The 25,558-nt window shown below is 43.4% G+C and overlaps 1 protein-coding gene across 1 annotated transcript; it reads left to right on the top strand.

The window, feature by feature from the left end:
- LOC141105414 (killer cell lectin-like receptor subfamily G member 1) lies at window positions 1-25,258 on the top strand. The gene is made up of 6 exons (XM_073595277.1): window positions 1-679; window positions 2,602-2,703; window positions 6,193-6,246; window positions 18,921-18,977; window positions 20,545-20,696; window positions 25,049-25,258. Exons 1-6 carry the CDS (start codon window positions 667-669, stop codon window positions 25,256-25,258), a joined length of 588 nt encoding a protein of 195 aa, XP_073451378.1. The 5' UTR covers window positions 1-666.
- Window positions 25,259-25,558: the final 300 nt, after the last annotated feature.

The following is a 25,558-nucleotide window of genomic DNA, read 5'->3' as shown; positions in this document are numbered from 1 at the left end:
AGCACATGCTGCAGTAAAAACTGGGTATAACTAATTTTTAAGGGTGTGGCTTAAGACTTTAAAAGGGGACTTACCAATGCACACGGTACAAAAGATGTTGAACAGGCATACAAATTGTGCAGTGCACTTAATTTTGCAAACAAGAACAGAAAAACAATCACTTACAGATGCAAAAATGGTACTATGCAGTGTCTATATAGACATAATACACGCTGTATGAGTGGTACTATGCAGAGTCCATGTAGACAGGAAAAGGACATATACTGAGAATTACACCCAGCCTACAGACGATGTATAGAAGACTCTGTCACATATGTGATAACATACAGGGTGACTCTCTGAATTTTAGGGTGAGTTGTAAGAGTGACATGGTGACACACAGAATGGCCCATATCAGTTCCTGCACCCCAAGGGAGCTAACAATTAATATCCTTACACGGTCTTACAAACACAAATACATACACGGAAATACAGGATGTTATGGTCTTCATACTGTTTCTCATGGTTAGACTGGACTGGGCAGATCTCAGCCTAGGTGACCACACAGGAACAGGGGGATGGCAGTGCAGTCACACATCATGTATGGTGTATGTAATATCATACATATAACCTATTAGACCGGACACCACAGTACAGCAGTTCAGGACTCTTCTTGTGTTATCAGACATGGAGACAACAGGTAAGAGGCTCTTCTGTCTTATAATAATGTAGAAACGATTGATGGGATTTAGGATTCATTCCAGCAAAGTGATCAACAGTATTAGAGGTTGTCTCACTGGTGTCACATGAAATGCGCTTAGTATGGGCATCAGTCCTGTCTGTCCTTTGGTCCCGACCTCATAACCGTAAACGAGCACCAAACAAATATACAAGCACCAGATAGGACTATAGTGATATCATGTACAAACACATTTGGAGAGATTTCCATATCAGCCTCCTGATATATAAAAGTCCAGACCACAAGATTCAACTTACATCAAGAGATTATCAAAGATTCAGCAATGATGAAGTTCATGTCCTTTGTTAAGCTATATCTCTAATATCCTGCTATGTTTCTATAGGCCACTGATTTTTAGACAGGTCCTCATGTTCCACTTATTCCTATTTCATATACTATGTAAGTGAAGCATTTCCGGATCCTGTGGCTGAAAGTGTGCAGAGTTTCAAGAAAACCAAGTGCATGGCCGTACCTGCAGATCTGTGTGTGTACAGAGCAGTTTGTGGACCAGTACGCAGAACTAGGACTATGCACGCTTGTTCACTAATGGCAATGCACATTAGCATATATTAATGTGTAAGCTCAGCACTGGCCTAGCTCCAGCGGCCTATTTAAGGCATCACAAAGCTCAAGGGATTTGCTGAGTGTTCTTCAACTCCAGTGACCCATGACCAGGCCTGCTTCCTGTTTATTCTGTGCTTTGACCCAGCTTCCCTCCTGACTCTGTTTGATCCTGATCTCCTTTTATTGACATTGGCTTGTGCTCTGACTCTGTTTTCTGCCTGCAGGTTTTGTAATGCTGCTACTGATCTGATACTGACCCCAGCCTGGCTTCTTACCCTGCTTCTGCCATCTGAATCTGGAACTCTGCTGCCTGGTTGTTGCTGACTCTGGCTTGTTGTGATTATGGCTCTGACTCTTGTACCTGCGAGTTCCAGAGTTCTGTTTGTGTGAGAGCATCCGCATCCTACACAAGTTCCAGTCCTGCAACCATGGCATCTAAGCAGTATACAGACTGTCATCTGGACAGAACCTACCATAGGTACCCATGCTACTCCTTGTCCTGCTATATCCTGTCACCCACTCCAGAAGGTTCTGGACAGGAGGTGAAAGAGAAGCCCCCTCGTCAGCTCAGCTTCGATAAGGTACATGACATAGAAAGCTGACTGAGGTGCAAGAAACCTATGTGCTTCCGGCTACGAGATTGCCATAGCATACATAGCATAGCAAATAGTTTGCACAAAAACACACACATTTGTATTGTATATCAGTTTTTCTCAACCACCATGCCATGGCCTGTTTCTGGGCCCCAGCTTCCTTACTGGCTTGATAGCCCATTAATGTTTGGTGATAAATACTTTGCTTGTTATAGTACCTTAGGGCTGAATGTTGCCTGTGTCCATCCTCACCACAATACAGACTACACATCCCTCCTACTTTCACATCTGCTTTTCTGTCAGCCATATCCAGCTCCCATCAACCTCCCTGCCAGTCCTTAGTTTGATCACTTTTGATGACCAGTGTCCCACCCTCTCCAGTCCCCCCACATACCCTCAGTTAACTTACATTCTTCGTATTCATCATTTCTGTACTTACTGAAAATGTTCTTAGCCTGAAAAAAAAAGCTTGTGGCTGGGAATTTCTACAGCTCTAGTCTATTTTATGGATGTGTAATTCTGTAAAGAGGGAAGTTACATCACACTGACATCACTTTCTCGTCCATAAAAGAAATAGGATTTGCTCCTGTCTCTTAACATCATAGAAATCCCACCACAAAATTATTTTCCTACACTCTTCTGAGTTCTTCTGAGTTCTGGAAATATTAAGTAGAAGGGATTTTATACTACTATGAATAATAAATAATTGTATGATAATCTCTATAGATAACAGTGGGAAGAAGCTCTGGCGGCCTTCCTGGAAAGGAGTCATTATAACCCTCCTTGTGGGGTCCAATATCATCCTCATCCGCATCATTGAAGGGCTGGGTAAGTTATACAGTATGGTGGACACAATCCATAAGAAGGGAGAGTCTCTGCGCCTGATTTATCAAACTGTCTAATGAAATGTAGAATCTGAATAGTTGTTGGGGGGACATCGTTAATACAGTGCCTTGAAAAAGTATTCACACCCCTTGATATATTCCACATTTTGTCATGTTAAAACCAAAAATGTAAATGTATTTTATTGGGATTTTATGTGATAGACCAACACAAAGTGGCACATAATTGTGAAGTGGAAAGAAAATGATAAATGTTTTTAAATTTTTTTACCAATAAATATGTGAAAAGTGTGGGGGGTACATTTGTATTCAGCCCCCCTGAGTCAATACTTTATAGAACCACATTTCTCTGCAATTACAGCTGCGAGTCTTTTTGGGGATGTCTCTACCAGCTTTGCACATCTAGAGAGTGACATTTTTGCCCATTCTTCTTTGCAAAATATCTCAATCTCTGTCAGATTGGATGGAGAGTGTCTGTGATCAGCAATTTTCAAGTCTTGCCACAGATTCTCAATTGGATTTAGGTCTGGACTTTGACTGGGCCATTCTAACACATGAATATGCTTTGCTCTAAACCATTCCATTGTAGCTCTGGCTGTATGTTTAGGGCCATTGTCCTGCTGGAAGGTGAAGCTCCGCCCCAGTCTCAAGTCTTTTGCAGACTCTAACAGGTTTTCTCTTATGATTGCCTTGTATTTGGCTCCATCCATCTTCCCAGCAGCTCTGACCAGCTTCCTTGTCCCTGCTGAAGAAAAGCATCCCCACCACATGATGCTGCCACCACCATGTTTCAAGGTCAGGATGTGGTGTTCAGGGTGATGTGCAGTGTTAGTTTTCCGCCACACATAGTGTTTTGCTTTTAGGCCAAAAAGTTAAATTTTCATCTCATCTGACCAGAGCACCTTCTTCCACATGTTTGCTGTGTCCCCCACATGGCTTCTTGAAAACTGCAAAACAGGACTTCTTATGGCTTTCTTGCAGCAATGGATTTCTTCTTGCCACTCTTCCATAAAAGCCAGATTTGTGGAGTGCATGTCTAATAGGGCGTACACACGGTCGGACTTTGTTCGGACATTCCGACAACAAAATCCTAGGATTTTTTCAGACGGATGTTGGCTCAAACTTGTTTTGTCTACACACAGTCGCACAAAGTTGTCGGAAAATTCGATCGTTCTAAACGCGGTGACGTAAAACAGGTACATCGGGACTATAAACGGGGCAGTAGCCAATAGCTTTCATCTCTTTATTTATTCTGAGCATGCGTGGCACTTTGTCCGTCGGATTTGTGTACACACGATCGGAATTTCCGACAACGGATTTTGTTGTCGTAAAATTTTATCTCCTGCTCTCCAACTTTGTGTGTCGGAAAATGTCCGATGGAGCCCACACACGGTCGGAATTTCCGACAACACGCTCCGATCGGACATTTTCCATCGGAAAATCCGACCGTGTGTACGGGGCATAATAGTTGTCCTGTGGACAGATTCTCCTACCTGAGCTGTGGATCTCTGCAGCTCCTCCAGAGTTACCATGGGCCTCTTGGCTGCTTCTCTGATGAATGCTCTCCTTGCCCAGCCTGTCAGTTTAGGTGGACGGCCATGTCTTGGTAGGTTTGCAGTTGTGCCATACTCTTTCCATTTTTGGATGATGGATTGAACAGTGCTCCATGAGATGTTCAAATACAAGTAAAAGGCGCAACACACTAGTACCTCACTAGTACCTCAGAGGTGACCATATAAAATCCATAAAAGTCCAACAATGGGTATGTGATGGGTAGTGGGTCTGTGAGTCAGGGCTGCCACCGATATAGACCAGAAGCCAGAAATCCAGTAGAGCTGTGAAAGACAAGGAGAGGGGCGCCTCTGAATAAAAGTGAACACTTTAATTTAAAAAAAGCAATATCCACTCACAGGAAAAAAATCAGTGTTGCACATTGGTAAGCTGGATACCGTCCAGGAGCAGAGTCCAGGGTAGATGATAAGGTCACAGTGATGTGGAAGTCCTGCTGGGACAACAGATATCCAGGGGGTAGACATGGTGAACTGTCAGAGCCCGGACGCTCAGCGCTGCTGGTCTTTTCCTTTTCCTCACTGGTAACCACTGCAGAGTGGAGAGACAGCCGTGCGGTGTCAGATGTCATTCCGAACGTGGCTTGGAAAGCATGTAGCGGCGTGGCGCAGGGCTGTGATGTCACAAACATGCAACGCATTTCAGAGCGTACGTGCTGCGAATGGTATGGCAGCCACGCTCTTTTTTCAAGCATAAGTGATGGGACGGGGAGAAGTCTAAAATAGTGGGATTGGGGGAGGAGTCATGCAGTAATGCAAATGCAATATAATTGATTGAAAACTAAACTGTATCATATACAATACAAACAGCAGATAAAAAAATGAAAAGATAAAAATCTGTTTATTATCTGTTTGTTGTATTGTATATGATGCACATTAGTTTTCAATCAATTATATTGCATATGCATTAACTCCTCCCCTAGTCCCACTATATTAGACTTCTCCCCATCCCATCCCTTATGCTTGAAAAAGGAGTGCAGCTGCCATACCACTCGCAGCACGTACGCTCTGAAACGCGTTGCAGGTTTGTGACGTCACAGCCCTGCGCCACGCCGCTACATGCTTTCCAAGCCACGTTCTGGATGACATCTGACACTGCATGGCTGTCTCTCCATTCTGCAGTGGTTATCAGTAAGGAAAAGGAAAAGACCAGCAGCGCTGAGTGCCCCGGCTCTGACAGTTCACCACGTCTACCCCCTGGATATCTGTTGTCCCAGCAAGACTTCCACATCACTGTGACCTTATCATCTACCCTGGACTCTGCTCCTGGATGGTATCCGGCTTACCCATGTGCAACACTGCTTTTTTTCATGTGAGTGGATATTGCTTTTCTTTAAGGCGCCCCTCTCCTTGTCTTCATGAGATGTTTAAAGCTTGGGATTTTTTTTAACCTAACCCTGCTTTAAACTTCTCCACAACTTTATCCCTGACCTGCCTGGTGTGTTCCTTGGTCTTCATGATGCTGTTTGTTCACTTAGGTTCTCTAACAAACCTCTGAGGTCTTCACAGAACAGCTATATTTATACTGATATTAAATCACAAACAGGTGGACTCTATTTACTAATTTGGTGACTTATAAAGGCAATTGGTTCCATTAGATTTTAGTTAGGGGTATCAGAGTAAAGGGGGCTGAATACAAATGCACACCACACTTTTTACCTAACCATTTATCATTTTCCTTCCACTTCACAATTATGTGCCACTTTGTGTTGGTCTATCACATAGAATCCCAATAAAATACATTCACGTTTTTGGCTGTAACATGACAAAATGTTGAAAATTTGAGTGAATACTTTTTCAAGGCACCGTAGTTCTTCTCTCTGATTTGCGCTGTGATGAACAAAGACCCTTCTAACATTTAAGAGTTTAATTCCACCAATTCCGTCTCCTGTCTTTGTGTCTTCCAGTCTCTAAAGGCCAGTCTTTGGAAAAGAGAATGAACCAGATCGCCCAATCATCAGGTATGTTTGTTTTTATTAGATACAGCCTAGAGCAACCTTTTTAAAATATTTTTAATACAGAGGAACCCTTGAAGTAATTTGTATGTCTTACGGAACCCCTGCTTAAAGCGTTGTTACCCCAACACTTCATATTCCTGATATGTGCCTGCTGTACCATGTAGTTGTATGAGGCAGTCTCCTGTTCTCTTTGTATTGCTTCCTTTATGTGAAATCCCTTGTGTTCCTGCTAGTCCCCTTGCTTTCCTATTAAAAACTGGCCACACTAAGCAGGAGAGCACATCGTGGTCAGTTCTCTAGCTATGCTGGAAACTCAGTGTGCTCTCCTCCGATGATCAGACTTGTCCGGACACGCCCCTGCTTCATAGCTTTTTACTGGCAAGCTCAGTGTGCTGCTACTTCTTTTCCCCCCAGCTCTTATGTAGCTGAGAACAGAGGGAATGTAATCCTTTATTAAAAAAAAGGGAAAAAGGGTATTTATAATGTTTTTTTTTTTTTTTTTTTAATATCTATACAAAAATGTTTTGCCTTTAATGTAAAAATGCATATAAAAGCAAAGGAGAAGGCCTTCAAAAAATACAGGGTTGAGGGATCATCCTCAGCATTCAGACTTTATAAAGAATGCAATAAGAAATGTAAGGGTGCAATTAGGACGGCTAAGATAGAACATGAAAGACACATAGCGGAGGAGAGCAAAAAAAATCCCAAGAAATTCTTTAAGTATGTAAACAGTAAAAAAGGGAGGACAGACCATGTTGGCCCCATAAAGAATGAGGAAGGACATCTGGTTACAAAGGATGGGGAGATGGCAAAGGTATTGAATTTATTCTTCTCCTCAGTCTTCACGAGTGAATCGGGGGGCTTCAGTAACCAAAACTGCAGTGTTTATCCTCATGACTAGGGATGAGCTTCGTGTTCGAGTCGAACCCATGTTCGACTCGAACATCGGCTGTTCGGTCGTTCGCCGAATTGCGAACAATATGGGCCGTTCGCGCCAAATTCATGTGGCGCGTCACGGCCCATAATTCACTGCGGCATCGCAGTGCATTGCTTGCTGATGATTGGCCAAGCATGCACTATGACCCGCATGCTTGGCCAATCACAGCGCCGCCTGAACAGAGAGCCGTAATTGGCCAAAGCCAAGGAGGCTTTGGCCAATTATGGCTCAGGGGATTTAGTACACGCCCCACACTATATAAGGCCGCCTGCACGGCGGCCCTGTGTAGTGTGTGTTCCGGCATTGAAAGAGATAGACAGAGAGACAGTGTCATTTGATTTGAGTTAGATAGATTAGGCAGAACAGTCAGTCAGTTAGCTGCACTTACAGTGTATTGTGTATATATATGCATCCCAGGTGTTGCATATATATATATATATATATATATATATATATATATATATATATATATATATATATATACACTGTATTCAGTTTAGCTAGATCCGTTCCTGTTATCTTCTAGACTATTTACATTTAGTGCAGTGCGTCCTGCTCACAGTGTTCAGCTAGATCCGTTCCTGTTAAATTCTAGACTATTTACATTTAGTGCAGTGCGTCCTGCTCACAGTGTTCAGCTAGATCCGTTCCTGTTATCTTCCTACTGACAGGCAGGCTTGTCTTGTTACAGTATATAAAGCTACCTGAAGAAAATTACTGGTGTTCTTTTGATCCTATTAGTACCACGGTCAGGCAGCTAGACTATTTACATTTAGTAAAGTGCGTCCTGCTCACAGTGTTCAGCTAGATCCGTTCCTGTTATCTTCTAGACTATTTACATTTAGTGCAGTGCGTCCTGCTCACAGTGTTCAGCTAGATCCGTTCCTGTTATCTTCCTACTGACAGGCAGGCTTGTCTTGTTACAGTATTAACAGCTACCTAAAGAAAATTACTGGTGTTCTTTTGATCCTATTAGTACCACGGTCAGGCAGCTAGACTATTTACATTTAGTAAAGTGCGTCCTGCTCACAGTGTTCAGCTAGATCCGTTCCTGTTATCTTCTAGACTATGTACATTTAGTGCAGTGCGTCCTGCTCACAGTGTTCAGCTAGATCCGTTCCTGTTATCTTCTAGACTATTTACATTTAGTACAGTGCGTCCTGCTCACAGTGTTCAGCTAGATCCGTTCCTGTTATCTTCCTACTGACAGGCAGGCTTGTCTTGTTACAGTATATAAAGCTACCTGAAGAAAATTACTGGTGTTCTTTTGATCCTATTAGTACCACGGTCAGGCAGCTAGACTATTTACATTTAGTGCAGTGCGTCCTGCTCACAGTGTTCAGCTAGATCCGTTCCTGTTATCTTCCTACTGACAGGCAGGCTTGTCTTGTTAAAGTATTTACAGCTACCTAAAGAAAATTACTGGTGTTCTTTTGATCCTATTAGTACCACGGTCAGGCAGCTAGACTATTTACAGTTAGTGCAGTGCGTCCTGCTCACAGTGTTCAGCTAAACCTACAAGTTAGTGGGGTGCGTCCACCTCACAGTGTTCAGCTAAAGCTACCTGTAGAAGGTTGGTGGTGTTCTCATACTACAGGCAGGCAGTTGATTTTGCTAGCTGCAGTATATATATATATATATATATATATATATATATATATATATATATATATCCCAGCTTAGTGCAGCTACAGGCCATTAGTATGTCTGGAAGGCCAAGAAGGAGAGGCAGACAGTCACAAGCCAATAAGAGAGGGCAAGCAGGCTCTGTGTCTAGTGCTGGTCGTGGAGACGGTGCATCCTCATCAGCACGTGGCCATGGGACATGCTTGGACTTTTTTTCGGCAGCTGGCCGTGTTGAGCCGCAACATGCGGAAGACTTGGTCGAGTGTATGACCAAGCCGTCCTCATCCTCCTCATCCTCTCTCACCCATGCCCAGGGTGCTTTGTCTGACAAAGCAGCGGCCTCTTCCCTCGGCTCAATGTCATCAGTGACTCCTTCCCTAGCTCCACCATGTCCTCCTGAGGAGTCCCTCGAACTGTTTGACCACAGTGTTGGGTACATGCTCCAGGAGGATGCCCAGCGTTTGGAAGGCTCTGATGATGATACTGAGCTCGATGAAGGCAGTAACATGAGCACGGACAGAGGGGGTGCCCAAGAAGGACAGCAATCTGGCAGTCATGCTCCCCCTGCTGCAGCATACTGCCAGGTTTGCTCCAGTGATGAGGAGGGAGGGGATGATGAGGTCACTGACTCAACGTGGGTGCCTGATAGGAGAGAGGAGGAGGAGGAGGCGGCACATCACCAACGAGGCAGGATGCCCTCCAGGGGCCAGCCTAAGGGCAGCACATTGACTGCAGCACATGTGCAGGGCGCTGCAGTCTCTGCACGTTATTCAAAAAGTTCTTTGGTGTGGGCCTTTTTTGAGACGAGTGCATCAGATCGCACCGCTGCTATTTGCAACATATGTCTCAAGCGTATCTCACGTGGCCAAAACATCTCCTGCTTGGGTACCACATGCTTGACCAGACATATGTTGACCTGCCATGCAGTTCGTTGGCAAGCGCATCTAAAAGACCCACACCAAAGAACAAAGAGGACCTCTCCTTGCTCCTCATCAGCTGAGATTTCCAACCCCACTAGACCTTCAGTCCTCTCTGAGACCTGCACTGAGAGGAATGAAGGTGTAGAATTAGGTGTGTCACAGTCAAGTACTTGTGGGCAATCTGCTTTTGGTACACCGACGTCAGATTGTACCAGGCAAATTTCCCTGCCCCAGCTGCTGCACCGCCGAAAGAAGTTTGCTCCCAGCCATCCACATGCCCAGCGGTTGAATGCTAGCTTGACAAAATTGCTGGCACTTCAACTGCTGCCTTTTCAGTTGGTAGACTCTGCCCCCTTCCGTGAGTTTGTGGAATGTGCGGTTCCTCAGTGGCAGGTACCCAAACGTCACTTTTTCTCACGGAAGGCGATTCCGGCTCTCTACCGGCATGTTGAAGGCAATTTCCATGCCTCGCTGGACAGGGCGGTCAGCGGTAAGGTGCATATTACCGCTAACTCATGGTCCAGCAGGAATGGACAGGGACGTTACCTAAATTTCACGGCGCATTGGGTGACTCTGCTGGCAGCTGGGAAGGATGCAGGACAAGGTGCAGTAGTGTTGGAGGTTGTTCCGCCACCACACCTCCAAAATGCTAATGATTGTGACACACCTCTCTCCTCCACCCCCTCCTCTTCTTTTTCCTCCATGGCCTCTTCCTCGGAACCAGCGGTGCTCCGTAGTCGTTCAAATGGCTACGCAAGTACGCAGGCCAAAAGATGCCATGCGGTGCTTGAGCTGGTGTGCTTGGGGGACAGGAGCCACACTGGGGCAGAGGTTCTGTCAGCTCTGCAGGGGCAGGTTCAGAGGTGGTTGACGCCACGCCAACTTAAGGCAGGAATGGTGGTTTGCGACAATGGCACCAACCTCCTCTCTGCCCTCCGACAGGGACAAATGACCCATGTGCCCTGTTTGGCTCACGTCCTTAACTTGGTGGTGCAGCGGTTCTTGGGCAGGTACCCGGGCTTACAGGATGTCCTGAGGCAGGCCAGGAAAGTCTGTGTGCATTTACGCCGGTCATATAATGCCAGTGCTCGGCTGACGGACCTCCAAAAGGAGTTTAACCTGCCCAAGAACCACCTAATCTGTGACATGCCCACCAGGTGGAACTCAACGTTGGCCATGCTGCAGCGGCTGCACACGCAGCAGAGGGCCATCAATGAGTACCTGTGCGACTATGGCACCAGGACAGGGTCAGGGGAGCTTGGTTTTTTTTCCCCACGCCAGTGGGCCATGATCAGGGATGCATGCACTGTCCTGTCACCATTTGAGGAGGCCACGAGGATGGTGAGCAGTGACAGTGCATGCATCAGTGACACTGTCCCCCTTGTCCACCTGTTGGAGCACACGCTGCGTGGAATAATGGACAGGGCACTTGAGGCAGAACAGAGGCAGGAAGAGGAGGACATCCTTAGCTCTCAAGGCCCCCTTTATCCAGACAGTGTTTCTGCGTGCCCGCCGATCACACAGGAAGAGGACGAGGAGGAGGAGGAGGAGGAAGATTGTGTCAGTATGGAGGTGGAGCCTGGCACTCAGCATCAGCAGCAGTCTTTAAGGGATCAGTCCCAAGAAACACATGGACTTGTACGTGGCTGGGAGGAGGTGGCTGCGGACCATGTCGTCCTTAGTGACCCAGAGGACTCCGGACCGAATGCCTCAGCAAACCTACGCTGCATGGCCTCCCTGATCCTGCAAAGCCTGCGTAAGGATCCTAGTATTCGTGGTATCAAGGAGAAGGACCAATACTGGCTGGCAACCCTCCTTGATCCACGTTACAAGGGTAAGGTTGCGGACCTTATCTTGCCATCGCAGAGGGAGCAGAGGATGAAACATCTTCGGGAGGCCTTGCAGAAAGGTCTGTGCAACGCGTTCCCAGAGACTGGGAGGTTACAAACTCCTGTTTCTGGACAACGTGTTGCTGAGGCTTCGGTCAGTCAAAGAAGGAGCGGTGGAGAAGGTGGCCGTCTGACCGATGCGTTCAGACAATTTTTTGGTCCGCAGCCCCAAGGTATGATCGGTTCCAGCAAACATCGCCAGCGTCTGTTTTACATGGTGCAGGAATACCTAGGGGCAAGATCAGACTTGGACACCTTTCCCACCGAAAATCCTCTGGGTTACTGGGTCTTGAGGATGGATCACTGGCCAGAGCTTGCACAGTATGCAATTGAGCTACTGGTCTGTCCTGCATCCAGCGTTCTTTCGGAACGCACATTCAGTGCTGCTGGAGGCGTGGTAACCGATCACAGGGTGCGTCTGTCCACCGACTCGGTCGATCGACTGACCTTCACAAAAATGAATCAGTCTTGGATCACCACCAGCTACCAAGCACCTGATGCTGATGTAACCGAATATTTTTTTTTGAAATCTCAGATCCCTTCAAAGACTGCCTATACTGATGCTGAGTGACTATCCCTGAGTAATTATCCTCTTCCTCCTCAATCATCACGCTGATAGCTTGTAAGAACATTTTTGGTTCTGGGCACCACCACCAGTGCCTAAGGCACAATTTTTCAGCCCCTGTTTAACAGGGGCGTGTAATTACAATTTTTGATGTAATACTTTGCAGCAGGGCTCGTTTCTGCATTCCAACTAGAGTGTCTGTGAGGGGTTGCAGTGTTGTGGCACCAGCACCAGTGCCCAAGGCCCAATTTTTCTGCTCCTAACAGGGGCGTGTAATTACAATTTTTGATGCAATACTTTGCAGCAGGGCTCGTTCCTGCATTCCAACTAGAGTGTCTGTGAGGAGTTGCAGTGTTGTGGCACCAGCACCAGTGCCCAAGGCCCAATTTTTCTGCTCCTGTCTAACAGGGGCGTGTAATTACAATTTTTGATGCAATACTTTGCAGCAGGGCTCGTTCCTGCGTTCCAACTAGAGTGTCTGTGAGGGGTTGCAGTGTTGTGGCACCAGCACCAGTGCCTAAGGCCCAATTTTTCTGCCCCTGTCTAACAAGGGTGTGTAATTACAATTTTTGATGCAATACTTTGCAGCAGGGCTCGTTCCTGCATTCCAACTAGAGTGTCTGTGAGGGGTTGCAGTGTTGTGGCACCAGCACCAGTGCCCAAGGCCCAATTTTTCTGCTCCTGTCTAACAGGGGCATGTAATTACAATTTTTGATGCAATACTTTGCAGCAGGGCTCGTTCCTGCGTTCCAACTAGAGTGTCTGTAAGGGGTTGCAGTGTTGTGGCACCAGCACCAGTGCCCAAGGCCTAATTTTTCAGCTCCTGCTCAACAGGGGCATGTAATTACAATTCTTGATCTAATATTTCACAGCAGGGCCCTGTGAGGGCTTACAGTGTTGTGGCCACAGCAACACCTAAGGCCCAAATTTCTGCTGAGTATATAGGGCAGGACCCTACTTTCAAACATCTAACTTACAAACGAGTCCTACTTGCAAACGGAAGGAGACAACAGGAAGTGAGATGAAATCTACCCCTAGGAAGGGAAATTCTCTCCTGTAAGAGTTAATATGGGAAAAAAAATTCTCCTTTCCACTGATGCTTTCCAATCCTTGTTCCACAAAAAAACCCAAATTTTTAAAAAACATTTTTCATTGGGACAAAAAGTGAGGTGAAATCTTCTGAAGAGGAGGAAAGACAGCAAAACAAATGTCACAGGGGTGATAACCCTTCCCTATGTTTTCCAAAAAGCTTAAAAAAGATTTTTTGGCTGGAGCTAAACACGTTAAAAATGTACCCGTTCAAAATTACAAAGGGATTCTACTTAACAACAAACCTACAGTCCCTGTCTTGTTTGCACCGCCTGTATACTGCTGTTCAGAGTATATAGGGCCTGGTGGCCCCACACCTTTCCTTATTTTAATTTGGGTGCGGGGTTCCCCTTAATATCCATACAAGACCCAAAGGGCCTGGTAATGGACTGGGGGGGGTACCCATGCCGTTTGTCTCACTGATTTTCATCCATATTGCCAGGACCCGACATTACATTAAACCCGCAAGCAGTTTTAAATGAGATTTTTTCCTTTAAAAATTACATTTGGTGCAGGGACTGTTCTAAACAGGGGAAACACGCGTCACTTTACAGGCATACTATAGACACCCCCCAGGTACGATATTTAAAGGAATATTTCACTTTTTTTTTTTTTACTTTAAGCATCATTAAAATCACTGCTCCCGAAAAAACGGCCGTTTTTAAAAGTTTTTTTTGCATTGATACATGTCCCCTGGGGTAGGACCCGGGTCCCCAAACCCTTTTTTGGACAATACCATGCAAATTAGCCTTTAAAATGAGCACTTTTGATTTCGAACGTTCGAGTCCCATAGACGTCAATGGGGTTCTAACGTTCGTGCGAACTTTCGGTCCGTTCGCAGGTTCTGGTGCGAACCGAACCGGGGGGTGTTCGGCTCATCCCTACTCATGACACAACACAGGAAGCACCTCCATGGTTAACAGAGGAAGTAATTAAAATTAGACTTGAGAAACTTAACATTAATAAATCACCGGGACCAGATGGCTTGCATCCGAGGGTACTTAGGGAACTGAGTCAGGTGATTGCCAGACCGTTGTTCCTAATTTTTACAGACAGTCTATTGACTGGAATGGTACCAGCTGATTGGAGAAAAGCCAATGTAGCACCAATATTTAAAAAGGGCCCAAAAAACATCCCTGGGAATTACAGACCAGTTAGCCTAACATCAATAGCATGTAAAATCTTGGAGGGGATGATAAGGGACTATATACAAGATTTTAGTAATAAGAACGATATCATTAGCAGTAATCAGCATGGATTCATGAAGAATCGTTCTTGCCAAACCAATCTACTAACCTTCTATGAGGAGGTGAGTTGCCATCTAGATAAAGGAAGGCCCGTAGACGTGGTGTATCTGGATTTTGCAAAAGCATTTGACACAGTTCCCCATAAACGTTTACTGTACAAAATAAGGTGCGCTGGCATGGACCATAGGGTGAGTACATGGATTGAAAACTGGCTACAAGGGCGTGTTCAGGGGGTGGTGATAAATGGGGAGTACTCAGAATGGTCAGGGGTGGGTAGTGAGGTTCCCCAGGGTTCTGTGCTGGGACCAATCCTATTTAATTTGTTTATAAACGATCTGGAGGATGGGATAAACAGTTCAATCTCTGTATTTGCAGACGATAAGCAGGGCAATAACTTCTCCGCAGGATGTGGAAACCTTGCAAAAAGACCTGAACAAATTAATGGGGTGGGCGACTACATGGCAAATGAGGTTCAATGTAGAAAAATGTAAAATAATGCATTTGGGTGGCAAAAATATGAATGCAATCTATACACTGGGGGGAGAACCTCTGGGGGAATCTAGGATGGAAAAGGACCTGGGGGTCCTAGTAGATGATACCCTCAGCAATGGCATGCAATGCCAAGCTGCTGCTAATAAGGCAAACAGAATATTGGCATGTATTAAAAGGGGGATCAACTCCAGAGATAAAACGATAATTCTCCCGCTCAACAAGACTCTGGTCCGGCCGCACCTGGAGTATGCTGTCCAGTTCTGGGCACCAGTCCTCAGGAAGGATGTACTGGAAATGGAGCGAGTACAAAGAAGGGCAACAAAGCTAATAAAGGGTCTGGAGGATCTTAGTTATGAGGAAAGGTTGCGAGCGTTGAACTTATTCTCTCTGGAGAAGAGACGCTTGAGAGGGGATATGATTTCAATTTACAAATACTGTACTGGTGACCCCAAAATAGGGATAAAACTTTTTCGCAGAAGAGAGTTTAATAAGACTCGGGGCCACTCATTACAATTAGAATAAAAGAGGTTTAACCTTAAACTACGTAGAGGGTTCTTTACTGTAAGAGCGGTAAGGATGTGGAATTCCCTTCCACAGGCGGTGGTCTCAGCGGGGAGCATTGATAGCTTCAAGAAACTATTAGATAAGCACCTGAACGACCGCAACATACAGGGATATGTAAGGTAATATTGACACATAATCACACACATAGGTTGGACTTGATGGACTTGTGTCTTTTTTCAACCTCACCTACTATGTAACTATGTAACTATGTAACTATGTAACTATGTAATTTCTATTTTAAACTGAATGGGTTGTTTTACAAGGTGATCGTTTACAACCTCTTTAATTATTACATCTTTAGTTCTTGGCAAATTTGCATGGGCAGTAAGTTGTCACTATAATAATACATAAAAGAATAAGGAATGAAGAATATTTGACACCTAAAGCAGATATGTTGTTAAAACTCTTCTGCTCTATAAGGAAAAACTGTTTAACCCTTTTCTGCCAGAGTCACTTTTGCGCTTTTTTGCACACATGTTTAAAAAAATAATTTAAGGCCTGAAGTTTACAAAAAAAACAACAAATATTATAGATTTTCTGAAAGCAGACACTTTAACCACTTAAGGACCAGCCTCTTTTTGGATTTTAGGTGTTTACATGTTTAAAACAGGTTTTTTTGCTAGAAAATTATTTAGAACCCCCAAACATTATATATTGTTTTTTTTATAACACCCTAGAGAATAAAATGGCGGTCAACGCAATACTTTTTTTCACACTTTTTTTTGAAAAAAATCATTTTTATGAATAAAAAAATAAGACAACAGTAAAGTTAGCCCAATTTTTTTTATATTGTGAAATATAATGTTACGCGAGTAAATTGATACCCAACATGTCACGCTTCAAAATTGCGCCCGCTCGTGGAATGGCGTCAAACTCTTACCCTTAAAAATCTCCATAGGTGACGTTAGGTTGCATGTTTTGCGTTACAGAGGAGGTCTAGGGCTAGAATTATTGCTCTCGCTCTACCGGTCGCGGCGATACCTCGCATGTGTGGTTTGAACACCGTTTTCATATGCGGGCGCTACTCACGTATGTGTTTGCTTCTGCACACAAGCTCGTCGGGACAGGGCGCTTTTAAAAAAAATTTTTTTTTCTTATTTATTTAAAAAAAAATATGGATCACTTTTATTTCTATTTCAAGGAATGTAAACATTCCTTGTAATATAAAAAAAGCATGACAGGTCCTCTTAAATATGAGATCTGGGGTCAAAAAGTCCTCAGATCTCAAATTTGGAATGCAATAAAAAAAAAATAATAAAAAATGTAATTTGAAAAAATGACATTGAAAAAATGTGCCTTTAAGAGGTATGGGCGGAAGTGACATTTTGACGTCGCTTCCGCCCTGCAGTGTCATGGAGATGGGTGGGGGCCATCTTCCCCTCACTCGTCTCCATGCACAGCTAGGGAATGGACGCAATCGCCTCCGCCGTTACCGACGGCTCCGGTAAGCGGTGGAGGGCACCGGATCACGGCGGGAGGGGGGCCCTCTCCCACCACCGATAAAAGTGATCTCGTGGCGAATCCGCCGCAGGGACCACTTTTATCTTGTAGCCGACCGCGGGCTGAAAACGGGGATACTGGGGTTATGGCAGCTAGCTGTTGCCATAACAACGATATCCGTCCTCAAAGTTAGGACGTACATCGGCATGCGGCGGTCGGCAAGTGGCTAGAGAATAAAATAGTGGTAGTTCCATTTTTTTTTCCACAAAATTAGTGCAATGGTTTATGAAATGCAAAATTTCAGTAAAGATACACTAGAGATAAGTCTAGGGCACACAGATTAAATAAATTACCAATTTTTTTGGTAAAATATGAAAAATGAGGTTGAGCCAAGTAAACAGATACGAAACATGTCAAGCCTGAAAATTGTGTGCACCTGTTAAATGACAACAAATTCCAGTACCCTATATTTTTCAGAGGTGAAACCTTAAAAGCCTCCACAGGTCATCAGTTTAGAGCTAACCGTGAATTACGGGCCTAGAATTATTGTTTTCACTCCAGTGGTGATATGTAACAGGTTTAGCGCAATCAATGTTTTCATGCGTAGGTGCCACCATTGCATGCAGTTACATTCGTACATGCATGTATGCAAGGTGTGGGGACCTTAAAAAAATTATTTTATCCAGAAAGCAGGTGAAGTTTTAGGCTCCTTTTCATGTATTTCCACCATCTCCATAAAATGTGCTATAAAAAAGTTGTTTACAGAGCTCAAGAGCTTAAGCTGAAATTTACAGACACAAGTGAATGAATTAGAGCAGTGACTCCTCCTCATCATAAGGCCTGAGGTTTCTGAGGTTTCATTGAGAACCAGCATGCCTGAAAGTGAGCTTCTTCTGCAATGCTGTCTCTATCTAAGTCATAGTGCTCTGGGAATCCCTTCTCATATATTAGGAATTATAAAAACAAAGAATTTATATATTGTGTATAGAGTTGGGTGAACAGTTTAAGCCAAGCAAAAGTTCGACCCGATTATCGCCTGTTCGCTTGTTCGGCAAACACCCAAATTTCCATGGTGCTTGGCAGCATGTAGCTTGGTATGGTTCAGGATGGGGGGGCGCTCTCTCGTCCCTCTCCTTTTCTGACCTGCTGGGCTGCATGCTCAGATAAGGGACTGGTATGGGTTTTGGGGGGACCCCACAGCAATATTTTTTTAATTTTGGTGTGGGGTTTCCCTTAAAATCCATACAAGACCCAAAGGGCCTGCTATGGACTGGGATTAAACATTTTTGTTTTTCCAGCAATGGTATTGTATTGCCGGTAATTTAAATGTCATTTTTTTCTTTATGAATTTCAGTTTTGCTGCAGCAGGTTCTATACATGCTACAGATGCGTCGCTTTACAGGCAGACTAAGGGGACCGCCCAGGCACTATATTTAAAGGAATTTTTATTGTTTCACTTTAAGAATCATTAAAATCACTCTTCCTTTAAAAACAATCTTTTTTAAAGTTTTTTTGTATTGGTACATGTCCCCCAGGGCAGTACCCTCCCCCCCCCCATACCATTTTTATGGCCAATAACTTGCATATAAGCCTTCAAAATGGGGACTTTTGATCTTTTAAAATTCAGGTCCCATAGACTTCAATGGGGTTCACGGGTCGGGTCCAAACATTTGCGATGTTCGAGAGTTCTGGTGCGATCCGAAACGGGGGAGGGTGTTCAGCCCATCTACCCCAAACCATTATAGTTTCCTTTTTATCTTGACAATTAGCTTCATTGGCAGGTAAATTATGTTTTTTATGATTAGTTTATAAAATAAATGTATTTCAAATAATGGAATAAATAAAATTATTATATAATTTCTACAAAAAAGACTTGTGTTATTTTTCCATTGCTTTTCTTTTTTATAGATCAGCTCCGGGTAGAAATAAAGAAGCAGCTCTGTGTGAACACCAGAGGGAAGCTTGGTGCGTACAATTAGCTATAGTCCATGTGATCTTATCAAGTAGAGAGTAACTGGGATGATGCACAATTGCAAACCTTGGATCCACACAAAGACGAAATGGGCCTTTAAAGGCAAAGTGAAGGGGTGGGGGGACCTCATGATGGATTGTACTTCATAGAGTTAGAGGCCATGACCTGGAAGGTATTTTCGAAGCCTTGTAGTGTTCCCCTTGCATCTGGAAATGGGTACATTTAAAGAAACAATTAGAAATGTTAAGTCTGGCTGACACTTGTGTGCTTTCCAATACCTCATACATCTCATACATCGCCCAGTGTTGACTCTTTTCTGTCTTTTAATAGAAACTTTTCTCTAAGCAAACATTCTGCTTTACAAGCATAATGATCTGGCCATTTTTTGCAATATGGCACTGCGTTATTTTAACTGACAATTGCGCGATCGTGCGACATTGTAACCAAATAGAATTGATTTTTTCCCCACACATAGAGCTTTCTTTTGGTGGTATTTGATCACCTCTGCGGTTTTTATTTTTTGGCGCTATAAACAAAAAAAGAGCGACAATTTTGAAAAAAAAAAACAATATTTTTTTACTTTCTACTATAAAACATATCTAATAAAAAATCTAATTTCTTCATCAGTTTAGGACAATATGTATTTTGCTACATGTTTGATTATAAATGGATTGGTTTGCGCAAAATAGCATCTACAAACAAATAAATATTTTTATGGAATTTTCATTTATTTATTTATATTTTTACAAGTAATGGTAGCGATCAGCGACTTTTAGCAGGACTGCTACATTGCGGCAGTCAAATTGGAGACCTAATGCCACGTACACACGAGCGGACTCTCCGTCCGGACTGGTCCGACGGACAATTTGACCGTGTGTGGGCTTCATCAGACCTGCAGTGGACTTTTTTGGTCGAAAATTTGATGGACTTTAGATTTGGAACATGTTATAAATCTGTACGTCGGAACTCCGCCTGACCCAGTTCCTATTGTAAAGTCCGCTCGTCTGTGTGTTAGTCCGACGGACAAAAACCGACGCTAGGGCAGCTATTGGCTACTGGCTATCAACTTCCTCATTTTAGTCCGGTCGTATGTCATCACGTACGAATCCGTCAGACTTTGGTGTGATCGTGTGTAGGCAAGTCCGTTCGTTGGGAAAGTTCGTTGGAAGTCGGCCGAAAGTCCGTCGGATAGTCCGTCGGACCAGTCGAAAGTCGAAGTCCGGTCGAAAAGTCCACTCGTGTGTACGCGGCATAACTGACACTTAACATTGGACAGGTGTGTCCATAAAATACTGGTTTGGGATTGTTGGCTCCCTTCTGTGATAAACCAGTTGTGGATTTGTGATTTGCCCAACCAATAGGCCCATAGCAAAAAAGGTAAAAACTCCTCTGATCCATAGGGGGCGTAGTAGTATGAGAAGTGAAGTGGTTAAAATATAGTTGAAAAGAGAGAACTATTTAAGCTGATATTGTTTGTCCAAGACAGATGGATTTGGATGCCAAGGTTTATGGACATTCATTTATTTTGATTTTAAAAGCAATTAAAATTTTTTCTTATAGGTTGTGTGGTGTGTCCCGATGGTTGGTTGCGGCACGGAGAGAACTGTTTTAACATTTCATCTGGAGGAGAATACAGAACATGGAATGAGAGCCGGGAAGTGTGTGAAGGGAAGGGAGCCCATCTACTGGTCATAGAAGACCCGGAACAGCAGGTATGATATAACATGGACATAGATGTTAGATGGATGGAAAGATACAGAGGATTTATACTCCATTGCTCCATCATCTGCATTATTATTATTATTATTATTATTATTATTATTATAATACAGGATTTATATAGCGCCAACAGTTTACGCAGTACTTTACAATATAAAAGGAGACAATACAGTTACAATACAATAAAATACCTTTGGCCAAATGCAGTACTGCACACCCCAGTGGCTTGAATCCTGCTCGTCTTGTGAGACAACGCTCGCAAAGTGAGTCAGGAATTTTTTTTTAAATACAAGAGGATTAAGAGGGCCCTGCTCAGAAGAGCTTACACTCTAATAGGGTGGGGCAGGTGGTACAAAAGGTAGTAACTGTGGGGAATGAGCTGATGAAAGTGGTCGGAGATTAGTTGGAGATATGATAGGCTTCCCTGAAGAGATGAGTTTTCAGGGATCGCCTGAAGGTAGCAACAGGAATGACCAGATAAGATGAGATAACACTATGACATGTCACCTTAATGGGGCCACATATTGTACTGTATGTATTATATGTATTCATTTGATTTACAATTGTTTATTTAATGCAATTGCATTAAATTGAATACATTAAAGACTATTTATTTGATTTAGCAAGCTCTTGAATGATTTGGACTCAGTTAAGATGGAATTATGTTGATCGCTTCAATACAAATTGATTAAATGATTGTTTTCCATAGATTGTAGATAGATTTCTGACTGATGTATTGATGATTTTACAATTGTTTTATATTGTTTTATATGTAATGTAAAAATGACAGCCAGGAACTGCTTTGTGTTACACATCAGGAGCAGTTATCAAAATATAGACACTCCTGGATAAAATGACACTTGCAGATACAGTGGAACCTCGGATTGCGAGTAACGCGGTTTAAGAGCATTTCGCAATACAAGCTATTTTGAAAAAAAAATTCCTGACTCACTTTGCGAGCGTTGTCTCACAAGACGAGCAGGATTCAAGCCACTGGGGTGTGCAGTACCACATTTGGCCAAAGGTGAAGGGGGGCGCCGGGGACGCTCGGAGACACTCGGTTTCCGAGCGTCTCCGAGTGTTTCTGAGTGTCTCCGACGCCCCCGCACCTCTGGCCACATGCGGTACTGCATAGACAAGCAGTGGCTGTGGAACGGATTATCTGAGTTTCCATTATGTCCTATGGGGAAACTCACTTTGATATACGAGTGCTTTGGATCACAAGCATTCTTATGGAACGTATTATGCTCATAATCCAAGGTATTACTGTAGTCTGTAAGTGTCATGGAGTAAATACAATGTATCAATGTGGTGTTTGGTTGTATTTACTAATTCAGTCATATGTTGATCAAATGTCTGACCTTTTGATTTGCATGTGATATCAATCAACTTAACATCATAGCTTGTCATGCAGGTTCAAACATTCAAGGTCACTGAGCATAACCCATTCTGACTGCTTTGTTTACTAGGTGGAATCACAGTCTCGTTATTTAATAGACATACCTCACATAATTGTCATCCAGAATTATGCCATTCATCAGTCATTTTTCTTGTTGTGTCTATGGAGGGGTCTAAGTCTCCTCCTGTCTATGTATCATCAAATTTCATTTAGTAAATACACTATATTACCAAAAGTGTTGGGACACCTAACTTCACACGCACATAACCTTTGATGGCATCCCAGTCTTATGCCCTGTACACACGATCGGACATTGATCGGACATTCCGACAACAAAATCCACGGATGTTCAAGTTCAAACTCTAACTGTGATATATTTCCCTAGAATATAAATCCCCCTGAAGAAGACCAATGGGTCGAAATGCATTGGGGTATTCATGTGGATATTAATTGATGATACGCCATTTATCTGGGGGCCCCTTTTAGCCATGGGTGATGTTTTATGTCGATGTTTGTTACATGTGAACCAGAGTCTGTATTTTTTTAATAAATTTGTTGCACGTTCAAATACTTTATGAACTTGATCTATTTCATTGTTATAACTACATTCAACGTATTGCTGCCTAAAAAACCCCCCTGGGGAATCCTTGTCTTGTCTTTTTTGCAAACTTGTCTTGCATACACACGGTCACACAAAGTTGTCGGAAAATCCGATTGTTCTGAACGCGGTGACGTAAAACACGTACGTCGGGACTATAAACGGGGCAGTAGCCAATAGCTTTCGTCTCTTAATTTATTTTGAGCATGCGTGGCACTTTGTCCATCGGATTTGTGTACACACGATCGGAATTTCCGACAACGGATTTTGATGTCGGAAAATTTTATAGCCTGCTCTCAAACTTTGTGTGTCAGAAATTCCTATGGAAAATGTGTGATGGAGCCTACACACGGTTGGAATTTCCGACAACAAGGTCCTATCACACATTTTCCGTTGGAAAATCCGACCGTGTGTACGGGGCATTAGTCTGTAGGGTTCAATATTGAGTTGGCCCACCCTTTGCAGCTATAACAGCTTCAACTCTTCTTGGAAGGCCGTCCACAAGGTTTAGGAGTGTGTTTATGGGAATGTTTGATTTGCTTTGTGCACTGGTCCAAATCATTTGGTGGAGGGGGGATTATAGTGTGGGGTTGTTTTTTTAAGGCTTGAGCTTGGCCCCTTAGTTCCAGTGAAGGGAACTTTTAAGGCGTCAGCATACCAAGACAATTTTATGCTCCCAACTTTGTGGGAACAGTTTGGGGATGACCCCTTCCTGTTCCAACATGACTGCAAACCAGTACACAAAGCAAGGTCCATAAAGACATGGATGAGCGAGTTTGGGGTGGAGGAACTTGACTAGCCTGCATAGAGTCCTGACTTCAACCCGATAGAACACATTTGGGATGAATTAGAGAGAAAACTGCGAGCCAGGCCTTCTCGTCCAACATCAGTGCCTTGCCTCACAAATGGACTTCTGAAAGAATGGTCAGACATTCCATAGACACACTCCTAAACCTTGTGGATGGCCTTCCCAGAAGAGTTGAAGCTGTTATAGCTGCAAAGGATAAAAGAAGAGATACTGCGCTATGGAGAGTACGATGTAATAAGCTGCAACTAAAAGTGTTATACAACACTAAACAGAAATAAAGAGCAAAGAGTCGCGCTAAAAAGTAAAAACAGTGAAGCAAATTGATATATACTCCCAAAAAAGACGTAGGAGGAGCTACGTTCTGACGTCACCGCTGCACGTTCAGTCCCAGAAGTTACGGGCTGTTTGGAAGCCAGCCGTTTCATCGTTTTATGCACATCTTGCTTATTATTGTCCATCGTTCTGTAAGTGTTCAATCGTCTTTCTAAATTCCAATAAATGTAAAGGAATTTATGCTATGTGAGGCTTTTTGTTTTTATGGTGAACACACTGCCCACTGCACCGATTTCATTTGCTGACCGCTCCCACTGATGCTGAGGAGTCCAGTCTATGCCACTGAGATCCCGGGCTGGGGTTATAGCCACTCGCCCAGTGTGGTCCCCTGTAATAAGGGACCACTGATTTCTGGTAAGTGGCAGTCCTTTCTGTGGTGGAGGAAACTTTTCACTTGTCACTCCAGTGTGGATCTTTGCGGCACATCACTTTTTGATTATCATCACTTCTTATGGACTCATTTTTATGTTTTGTTTTTTTTCACTTATCTCTTCAATATGGATTGATTTTTACTATATTGATTTTTATCTAGTCACTGGACAATTTCCAAACACTTTCTCCTTTTATATTTTTTTGCCACAAATGTAATTACATTCATCTGTTTATGCACTATTTAGTTTGTATATCATGTAGCTGGATGCACTCACTTTTTGCATTTCCGCTTTGGGTCTGTTCAATTTTATGTATACTCAGTGTGGTCTTTTTTGGGAGCATATATCAATTTGCTTCACTGTTTTTACTTTTTAGCACGACTCTTTGCTCTTTATAGCTGCAAAGGGTGGGCCAACTCAACACTGAGCCCTGCGGACTAAGACTGGGATGCAATTAAAGTTCATGTGCGTGTAAAGGCAGGCGTCCCAATACTTTTGCTAATATACTGTGGGTTTTTCTCTTTTATGTAACAGGATTCTCTGCTACATTCAGGTTACACATAGACAGCAGTCACCAGATCATACAAAAGATTTTTCTATAGATAGTGATAATTTTATCTTGTACTAAAAAAGATCATTCACTCTACATGAGAGGGTGCCGGGTATTATTGGATGACAATTCCTGGGGATAGGAAATCAGTATGTATATTGTGTGCGATCTTTGATTATTTAATATAGAAGAATAGAAAATGATCGGACTGTAATGGAACATCAAGAAAATGACAAATAATTCCAATTCACGGATCAGTTTTTCTGGTGACATTTGTGCACAATAGAGCTTTGGAATAGACAGATCTTCAGACTTCTATCCAATGTGTGTGTCCGATGTCTGTGGTTGGATGGTGACAGATGATGTTCTCTTCTCCCAGAAGTTTATAAACGGATCCATCAACCAACAAACAGATGGAAAGTTCTGGATTGGTCTGTACAGAGATGGAGATGGATGGAGATGGGTGGACGGTCGGCTCTATAATACCAGCCTGTAAGTGACTCTTCATCTACACTGAGAATATGAATGTTGTTCATCCAGAAAATAATAGATCCTCATAACTTCTCATTGTTATTTATTACCCAGATTTCCGATATCAATAGAATACTCAGGAGACTGTGTATGGATGGAAGCAGATTCTGGATATAATAAAGATCGCTGTCAATCCAAACACAGCTGGATTTGTCAGAAGAGAGTCCTGAAGATCTGACAGATTCCTCCCAACATACAGACACTCTGTACAGACCACAGATCACCCCCAATACAGAGTAATACAGGAAGATGACATCCAATGTAA

The sequence above is a fragment of the Aquarana catesbeiana genome, linkage group LG08 (assembly GCF_042186555.1).
Source record: "Aquarana catesbeiana isolate 2022-GZ linkage group LG08, ASM4218655v1, whole genome shotgun sequence".
In the NCBI taxonomy this organism is placed as follows: domain Eukaryota; kingdom Metazoa; phylum Chordata; class Amphibia; order Anura; family Ranidae; genus Aquarana; species Aquarana catesbeiana.
This window is presented reverse-complemented; position numbering and strand designations above follow the sequence as displayed.